This window comes from Polypterus senegalus, chromosome 6 (assembly GCF_016835505.1).
Source record: "Polypterus senegalus isolate Bchr_013 chromosome 6, ASM1683550v1, whole genome shotgun sequence".
NCBI lineage: Eukaryota > Metazoa > Chordata > Cladistia > Polypteriformes > Polypteridae > Polypterus > Polypterus senegalus.
Window position 1 is genome coordinate 180192057 of NC_053159.1, and position 10050 is coordinate 180202106.

The 10050-nt window shown below is 42.0% G+C and overlaps 1 protein-coding gene across 5 annotated transcripts; it reads left to right on the top strand.

Annotated features, from left to right (window-relative positions):
- Positions 1-488: 488 nt before the first annotated feature.
- On the top strand, positions 489-9430 carry sp9 (sp9 transcription factor). 5 transcript variants are annotated; one of them, XM_039757655.1, is made up of 2 exons: positions 489-560; positions 7382-9430. In XM_039757655.1, exon 2 carries the CDS (start codon positions 7415-7417, stop codon positions 8666-8668), a length of 1254 nt encoding a protein of 417 aa, XP_039613589.1. In that variant the 5' UTR covers positions 489-560; positions 7382-7414; the 3' UTR covers positions 8669-9430. The 5 variants fall into 5 exon arrangements, with proteins under 5 accessions (XP_039613589.1, XP_039613587.1, XP_039613586.1 ...); XM_039757653.1 differs by lacking the exon at positions 489-560 and adding an exon at positions 907-1062; XM_039757652.1 differs by lacking the exon at positions 489-560 and adding an exon at positions 5504-5632.
- Positions 9431-10050: the final 620 nt, after the last annotated feature.

Here is a 10050-nt window from a genome sequence, read left to right on the forward strand (position 1 = left end):
AGCGAACTTTAAATTCCTGCCTGATTTCGTTTACATGTGTTATTTTTTCACCCACTTACTAGACTGACTGCGACATGTTTGCCCGAAGAACACACGCCGATCACTGCCCTCCATGTTCCCGCACCCCCTGATGTCCTCCCCCTGATAATTGGAGTATTGAATGGACGTGACACGTTTGTAGCCATGACGGCGTTCACATGTAAATGAATGACATTTGCACCCACACCCACATGCAGAATTGTAGCTTTCAGGGTAACCGCAGCTGTGGTTGCATTTTAACTGAGGCGAGCAAAAAAAAAAAGTGGAAGCGTGCGGGCCTAAAACGCACAATTTAGAACATACACGACGTGAGATTCCTGGTTACAGTAAACGTTTGGTCTTCCCGTTCTCGTCCAGCAAAACCGATTCGGGACTCTCTGAAGATGGAAGGATTATCTGAAGCGCCTACGAGGCCCGCAGCAGCTTTATGGTTTTAAGGGTTAATCTGCTTGTCTTCGTATTAGCATTTTAATTACACTTGTTTTTACACTTCAATCAAAACAGGTACTTCAAATTAACAGGTAGGCTCACGAGACCCTTTCAGATTATGCAGAATAAATTAGAAGCTTAATTGTTTACAAACTATAAACCTCTTTTCGCCTGCAGAAAAAAAGGAGACACATGAAGCTGATTGGCTAGCCCAGTTTCTAGAGATGTTCGTGCTCCTCACTGGTGGACGACTCAATTATTAGTTTACAGATATTTCTGGTGACTCTTGGGATTTTTTTTAAGTAGGTATAGACCTCAAATGCCAAAGGAAAAGGCATCGGCTGTCTGCAGGCACAGGGCAGGCCGGCGCCTGCTGGCTTCTGTCACTCAGCCGGAGCAACACGCTTAAAGGGAGAAAACTCGACTTTTTAAATACAGAAAGTTTGAAATTAAACGGATCTGGGTTAATCAATTGGCCTTTGTTGTTTAACGCGGTGATGGATGGACTTTGAGTCAAAAGACTGACTTCAGTAGCGCTACAATGGACGCAAGACTGTTTTGTCCTGACCAAATAAATCATTCGCATTGTTTAAGGTACATTGATCAATCTAATGGCTCGTAATGGGCTCCTAATTGCTACCAGAAAAAAGAGTAACGCACACTTGCATCTGAACGTGAAAGGATTCCGTTTCGGATTGGAGCGGTGATGGCGGACTTGGTGCCAACAACTGAACTTCATGTCTGGCTGTCGATTTGTCTACAGCATAGAACTGCACTTCATCTACCTGTCTGTCTAACTCTCCGCAATTCTATATATTTACCTGCTAATCTATCCATATATCGATATATACATATCTATACTTATCGATATATCTGCGTATCTAAGTTATTACCTTAAAATCATTATCTATCTATCTAGACACGGAGACTCTTTAAAAAGTAACCGTTCTAAAATGGTACTTTACTGAGCTATGTAGTTCTTTTACATACTGTTTTATATAGTGTCTTATCTATCTAGTACTGTTTTTCAAATCTTCCTTTCTAATGTAGAGTGCCTTTTTATTTATGAATATAATTTAGTGCAATCGACCTATCTGATTATCCATATATCTCTATATACCTGCCTCTCTTTTTATGTGTCGATGTATATAACTGTACTCAATCGATGTATCTGTGCATCTCAGTTCATCTTCTATCTATTGATAGGTACACCCTTAAAAAGAGGGCTTGGAAATGCCACTTCATTGCGTTGTCTGGGTCCTCCTATCTATCTGTCTATTATGTAGTGGTTTTCAAATCTGCCTATCAATTATAAAGTGCCTTTCTTTCATATATTTCTATTATATATTGCCCTATCTATCTACCCTGCCGACTCTCTTAATTTAACATCTATCTATCGTCCTTACTGTTATTTAGTATAGTCTTATCTATAATACAATGCTTTTTTCCATATACTGCTGTACCTCTCTTATCTATTTGTTATATAATGCCTTTTCTATATATCCATCTATGATATAGTGACTTTCAAATCTATTTGTGATATAGTGTCTTTCAAATCTATCTATCTGTTATATATATATAGGGTGGTCCAGATCTAATTATGCAGTTTTCATTACGCTATAACTTAAGTTTATTACATAGAAAATCACCCGAAAAATCCCGGACCATCGAGAAGTGTGTGAACTGAAGACATGAAGAATCGTCCTGTATATACATACAGTATATATCTACACACCTAAATACGGTTCTTTAATAGCGCTTTACTGTTTTCTTTGCTTCCATTGCTTGACAGATAACCACTTCTTTCTGCGAATCTTTTTTATTTAAGTATGGGCTTTAAAAAAAACATTTTTAATTTATAGTCCACAGGCGGGATACTAACAGATCAAGAAACTCTGAACTTAGCCTGCGTGTTGCAGTAATAGTCCCTATAAACTCGGGAACCCATTGGAATTTTATAAATCCGCTATAAGCAATTCATGGTCATTTTTGGAGCCAGTTACGAATCTAAATAATTTACAGATATTTCTGGAACCACCTTGTGAATGGTTCTGGTTCCCTTCTGGCACCTATATGATTGACACCATTTTTTTTAGATAGAGCAAGCACTAAATATTGGCTCAATAGGCAGACAAGAGTGGTACCATATATTAGGTAGTATTTTAGAGTCTGTATAGATTTATAGATATTTAGATAGAAAAGGCACTATATAATAGAAACAGACGATAGATATAGATAGCACCAGAATAAATGTAAGACATCTTCTTGATTTCGTTATCGTTCTCCCTTTAATTCCGTTTTCTATTCTTTCTTATTCAATTCGGCTATTAATATATAATAGGGGTGCCCGCGCATCTAAGTATATGTTGCACGGTGGCTTCATTTTAGGCGAAAGGGACCACCCGTATCTGCCCCCATATAATAAAAATGACTCGGTAAGATTCCCTTAAAAATGGCAACTTAGCGGTCAGCAAACTTTTTCCTAATTTTTTTTTTTCGTTGTCCACTCTTTCACGCGCCTCCTTTATTATGTCAATATTTTAATATATTTCAAAATAATAAATCAACTCCCCTTTTTTATCTTTTCTTTTCTATATCGTGAAAAGCCAATTCAGATAATTATATTGCTTTAAACAAAATGGGGCCGAGGGGCGAACAGGCTTATTTAGATTTCGATTCCATTTCTTTTCTCGCGATTCTCTTTCCACGACAATGTGGTTCACCGCAGACGGGGCTCAAAACGGCTGGATGTTGAATAATCTGAGAATAATCACTCTAATTAAATCCGCGCACTTTGGATTGAACATTCATCTTCCTCTCTGACAAACGATCCCATCCTTTAATTCGCCATGTCCTTTAACCTCCGATAAAAAAGCCAAGATCCCAGATAATTTACCGAGATGCTCGATGAGAAATTAAACTAAACAAAGAATGTGCTCGTAGCGCACTTGAGGGGGGTTGACCTCTAAATGAAAATGCTGCTTTGCTGAGACACTTTAGTTCTCGACAATGTCGTTTTAAATGTTTATTTTACAAATATTTAGATAAATATGTGTACAGGGAAACGATGTGATTTGCAAGTTGCTTTGGAAAATATCGTAGACACCCCGCAAAAATAAACGTACATGAATAAGACATTGTAACTCCTGAAATTAATATGCATGCATTGGTAACGGAAATACACTGTGCCAATAAGAAAATTCTGTTTAATGTGTAAAATGAAAGTAAATAGAAGAAAAGCTATTGATTATGTCATACAATTGACAAATATAACGAAAAAAATATCAATTGCGGCAGAAATTTAGTTTAGGTAATAAATCACGCACATTCGGCCCTTTGGAATATATCTGCAGTGTCTCTTTTTAAACTTAACTCGAATGACGAAATTAATAAATGAATGTGAGGGCACTATAGACTGCGGGTCATATTTATTATTTTACACGTCAGGCAAGCTGTTAATATTTGTCACCATTTTGGCTGGTCCATTTTCACGAGGTCTGCTGCCATTCCGCATTTCAATCGAATTTGTTTATGCAGAATCGACATTTAATCGTGCTAATTGCTCTCCAGTCAAATTGCCATGATTGCAAAAAAAGGAAGCAATTTTCAAGCTCCGTGCCGGGGATTTGAAGAAATTGTTTTATATTCACCTCTCTGTAGGTGGGGATTTAAGGCACTGAGCCTCCTGCACAAATTACGCTTGGACTGACTGGCAGCATTCAGGCGCTATAATAGAGCATTATTTGGCCGTTTTGAATACTATAATGTACCGCGTTCTGCTGAAAGCCATTCTGCCGAAAATTGCTTTAACTTTTAAAAGGACGATGATTCACTCCACAGCGGCCATTGTTACGTTGTCATTACCCCTAAATGTTTTAGCAGCCGGAGCAACACATTGGCATAATGCATTGATCTTCGTTTTTCTGTCTTTCCTCAGCCCACCCCCACGCGGCCAGTGCTAAGTGGACTCTTATTTAAAACATTGCGACTTTTTTTTGTAGGGCATTTGATTAACTGCAATTTCCACCGAAAGTTCGGCTCAATATACTGCAACCCGTGCGCGATGCCACCTCATTTGAGTTCTTCATGCCAAGTAAATAAGCTGGCATTTCCATGCAGACCTAATTTATTAATGTCAGGTAAGCTGACTGTTATTTTTCACAGAATAAACTCCGGCCCCAAAGCGTTCCTCTAATATTATAGGGGTGAACCGAAGTTGACTTTGTCCTGTTTGGCGTGAGATGTTGCAGATTATACGCTGGCACATTTACTTACTGACTGCCCTTTCTAATAACCCCTCCCTCTTTTTTTCCCCCCTTAGGGCTGGCCAAAAAGGCTTTGACACCCTACTGTCATCTCTATTAAAAAAAGAAAGAAAAAATCGTCAAGTCACACAAACAGCCCAGTGCGCCCAAGTTAAAGCAGACAGACAAAACGGTCACCTGTTGTGAGAATTTCACTTCTCTTCTCTTCTTTTTGAGCGTTCCTCTTGACTTTTTTTCGTTTCTATTCGGGGAAAGTTAAAAGCCATACTACTGTAGTACAACCGTCACCGTTTAGGTATAAGAAGTACCTCGTCTGTTTCATCACTGGTGACAAGTCACGGGTGTCAAATCACTCAGGGGCTCAGTGTTAACGGGACACCGCTTGAAGTTCTTGGTCGAGTAATACTCTTCTTCTACGTCCCAAAGCGTTGTTTGTTTTCCACGGGGGCACGCAGTGATTAGGCATTTCTTTCAGAACCCCCTCTTCATCCCCTCACCGTCATGTCACGCGGCTTCCTAACTTCTGCAGCGTCGGACATCCTCTTATTTCGGCAGAATTAAATGAAAGAAACGTCCAAACGGACACACCGAAAGCCTTGCACTGGTTCGTTTCAGTTTTAGCCGCCGAGATTTGAAAAATATCCAAATTCAGAGAGGAAGAGCGGGAGCTCGAGAGAGAGAGAGAGAGAGAGCGAGAGAGAGAGGGAGTCGCGCGCGAGCACGCAGCTGCTACTTCAACTCATTTTTTTTTTTTTTGGAATATCATTTTTATGCCTCAGACACACACTTGACAAGGAATCATCGCATTTGGGAAGCACATAATACGTGCTGTCCAAAGATGCTATCGTTGTATTCAGAACTGAGAAGTGAAGTAAACGAAAAGTATGATCTCCGTTAAGGTACGCGCGTTTTTGTGTGTTAATGCGCAAGAAGTCACAGCTAACAAATACAAAGATAGTAAAAAAAATCTTTATACGCTTGGGGGAACAAAATCCACAGACTGAAAAAAACGAAACTCTCCGACTTTGCGGATTTTGCTGGGATGGCTCCATGCAACAGTTACTGATTGACACAAGCGCGCTGTCATCTGCGTAAAGCCGATTGGTGGCGCCGCAGTTCTCGTGGCGCTGCTCGTAAGGCGATTGGCTGCCCGCCCCGGCCAGCTGTACTTCAAAGCGCGCGCTCTCTACAACTGGGTCGAGTTATAGAAGAGAGAAGAGCCCAAGTGAAGTCAGTGTAGTGCAACTCGAGGAGGGCGCCGCAACTGGGATCCAAGTCGCCGCGCATTCTGCTATCCGGTAGTGGTGGCGGTGGTGGTGTTTTTTTTTTTTTTTTGGGGACTTTTTTGTTTTGGTTTTTGCTTCTTTGCCCTGCCATTTCAAAGCAAAGCAGAGTAGGCCCTGGCTATGGCTACGTCTATACTCGGGGTAAGTTTTAACAACCGTCATGAAAACCGCCGGATATTGTTTATTATGCTGATAATTTGTTTTCTAAGCACTGCCAGATCTTCTAATGGCAAGAACCAACACCAGACGGGATGCCGGTCCATTGCTAAATGATTTTACTAAATATATCCATCCATTTGCTGAACCCGATTTCGGTAAACGGAACACATTTTGCTGGGAAAAAAAATTATGGACGGGACCCCCCAAATGCAATGCAATCTTTTTGCATTTTCTTTCTTTTAAAACGCCCACTCATGTTTTTCCAGTTAGCTGGAAATAAGCGTGACAGGAACCGACCCTGGACTTGCCGCTTTATTTTTACATTTTGTGCTCGAATCATTTATTATTATTATTATTATTATTATTATTATTATTATTATTATTATTATTATGATGATGATGTGTAATCGTGTATTTGAGAGGGACATTTTAATAAAATAATCGTTACTTGCACTTTTATGTTTTGTTTATGTGTGGTAAAAGTGAAACTGCCAAACCGCATGTATACATGGGGGCAGTAAATGTAGCGCTCCGAACACGGGGAAAGCGCTATATAAATAAAATGATTATTTAAAATTACTACCATTATTAAATGTGCTATGGATTCGATGGACGTTTTGCGCTCAGCGTGTGAAGCGGTTCAGATTATTTGTGCATATTTTCGGAAGTCTTTCTCCTCCTTCTTGTTTTAATTGTGTTTGCAGCGTGAAGCCATTAATAGCTTTTCCCAACCCCGCCATGCGCTCACCGATTTTCTGCTGCTTGCACTTTTAGCAGTTGATTTCACGGATTTAGGACTAAAGGAACGGTCGCGGAGGTTTTCCGATTATTTTGATAGCGCCTGTGACCAAAGTCACTGTCACAGTAATGTACGGTTGTGGTAGTGGCCGTTTGTGGAATCAAATGGACACGCTCAAGGTCCGAGTTATTTATAATTATTTGGCCGACACCTTTATCCAAGGCGACTTACACAACATTTGACCTACGATTGGATACACGTATTTTTGTTTTCCAGAGGTGAAGTGACTTGCTCAGGGTCACACAGTGTAAGTAGTGGGATCTGAACCCACCACCTGAAGGTCCAAACGACAGCTTCATACTCCCAGTCTGTAGTCTTACGTGTATGGCTAAGTAAGTTGTGGTGGTATGCATTGTGCAGGGCACTATATAACTTTTTATGTTGTTGTTTTTATTGAACTATAGGAAGAACCTCGATTTGGAACTACCCCGTTAGCCATGTTGGCTGCAACATGCAACAAAATCGGTAACACCAGCCCTCTGACCACTTTACCCGAGTCCAGCGCCTTCGCCAAAGGGGGATTTCACCCGTGGAAGAGGTCTTCCAGCTGTAGCCTCGGCTCGGGCCTTTCCGGCTTCACAGTGGCCACCAGCCGCGGATCTACTGGACTTACGACGAACAGCGGCTCGGCCAACAGCGCCTTCTGCCTGGCCTCCACCTCGCCGACCTCCTCTGCCTTCAGCGCCGAGTACAGCAGCCTCTTCTCCAACTCCACCGGGGTGCCGTCGCAGGAGTCCGGCCAGTCCGCCTTCATCTCCAAGGTGCACACCTCGGCCGAGTCGCTGTACCCCCGGGTAGGAATGGCGCACCCGTACGAGTCGTGGTACAAATCGGGCTTTCACTCGACCATCTCGAGCGAAGTTGCTAACGGAGCATCCTCGTGGTGGGACGTGCACACCAATCCCAGCTCTTGGCTTGAAGTCCAGAACCCGGCGGGGACCCTCCAGACCCCACAGGCTTCTCTGCACTCGCAGCTCAGCGGCTACAACCCGGACTTTTCCACCCTGACCCACTCGGCTTTCAGCTCGACCGGAATCAGCCCCACGGCCTCTCACCTGTTGTCCACCAGCCAGCACCTGTTGACGCAGGAGGGCTTCAAACCCGTCATCCCCTCCTACACGGACTCTTCTACGGCCAACGCTATGATTTCGGGGGCAGCGTCGGGCATCGGGGGCTCTGCCCGCTCAGCCCGCCGGTACTCCGGTCGAGCGACTTGCGATTGCCCCAACTGTCAAGAAGCCGAGAGGCTCGGTCCAGCCGGAGCAAGCCTGAGAAGAAAGGGCCTGCACAGCTGCCACATACCGGGCTGCGGGAAGGTCTACGGGAAGACCTCTCACCTCAAAGCCCACCTGCGGTGGCACACCGGGGAACGGCCGTTCGTCTGCAACTGGCTCTTCTGCGGCAAAAGGTTCACGAGGTCAGACGAGCTTCAGCGACACCTGAGGACCCACACCGGGGAGAAAAGGTTCGCCTGCCCAGTGTGCAACAAACGTTTCATGCGCAGCGACCACTTGAGCAAACACATCAAAACGCACAACGGTGGCGGAGGGGGCAAAAAGGGCAGCGACAGCGACACCGACACCAGCAACCTGGAGACCCCTCGGTCGGAGTCTCCCGACCTCATCTTAGATGGCGTGAACTCCACTAGGGTACAGGGAAAGGACTCGACCCCCGTACAGAACGAATCTTAAAAAAAAAAAAAAACTTGTTCCTAAATAACCTAAGAAATGGACAACGTGGCTTTCTTGGAGGTGACCTGTCTCGGCCCCGAACTAAACGTGCAGGCATTTTGGAGGCTGAAAATAAATAAATACATAAATAAATAAATAAATAAAAAGCAAACGGAGGGAGCGATTACGATTTCCTGTTTTAAATCTTTTCTGATGGAACTTAAAGAGCAGCATCACTTCAAAAGAAAAAATAAAGATATTCAAAAAACGACCTTCAAGAAGGACCACATGTGTGTGAAAAGATGAGTACTTAATTCTCATTGCTATTGTCTCGGACAGTTCGTCAGAAGAAATGAATAATTGTGTTATACCAGAAAGCGCATAAAACAAAAGTGGAAAAAATCCTGAAAAGGTGAGCAAACTCGACGAGCAAAGCCGGACTGCCATTGTAAATCGTGCATATTTTCTGTACAGACGATATGAACAAGGACACATGCTATTATTATTATTATATTATTATTATTATTATTTTCTTGTGAATGTTTAATTATGCTAGTTTCGTGGTTGGGTTCCTGAAATTCAGGGAATTTCTTTTTACTTTTTAATGCACTTTGTGGGTATCGAGTATGTATGTAAAAATATTTAAACAAATAATGAGTTAACCATTTCTTTACTTCGAGTAATTGAGCCTCTCATATTTTAAATAATTCCTTAAAAATATTGTATAAAATGCCGCAAGTATAAACTTTTCATTTTCTTATCATTAAAGGAATCTAATCATCACAGCTATAGAGCCTTTTTTTTTTTTTTTTGCTTCTTTCTTTGTGTGTGCGCAAAACTGCAAAAATTAACAAAATATTAAAATTGATTGGGAAGCGGAGAATGAAAAGTGCACTTTGTTGATTCGTTCAGACAAAAAGCTTTTTTACCCAAAATATCGGGCCGATTATTCGAAAATGTCGCTGTGTCGGGCTCGAGGATTTCGGGTCTGTTTCTTTTTTTTCCCCAACCACACATTTCTCTATGGAATAAATCATTAGTTAATATCCCGGAACAGACATTTCATGCCCAGATGAAAATCTTGTTAAATCTTATTAATTTGGACTCGCAGCGCACCTCAGCCCCTCGTGTCTTGTAGCCCCTTATTAGGATTCGTGTCTTATCAAATATCTAATTAATCTGCGCGACATTATTTGTGTTCGGCCGAAACGGATTGTCGCTGGTCCGAAGGGAAAACGCTTCTCGATCGCTGTTGACAAAGATTCCCCATGAATATCTTATTTTAATTGTGTGAATTAACTGCTCCCATTTGCATGTCAAATAAGAAGGGGGTGAGTTGAGAGAGAAAAAAAAATGGCACCCGAGGATAAAATGTAAGCGTTTTTTTTTTTTTGGAAAGCCAA

Bases quoted from the DNA above. Each gene is read 5' to 3' on its own strand.
- sp9 (XM_039757651.1), top strand. From the start codon at position 6,140: ATGGCTACGTCTATACTCGGG. The intron at 6,161-7,381 runs GTAAGTTTTAAC...ATTGAACTATAG, and splicing joins TGGCTACGTCTATACTCGGG to GAAGAACCTCGATTTGGAAC.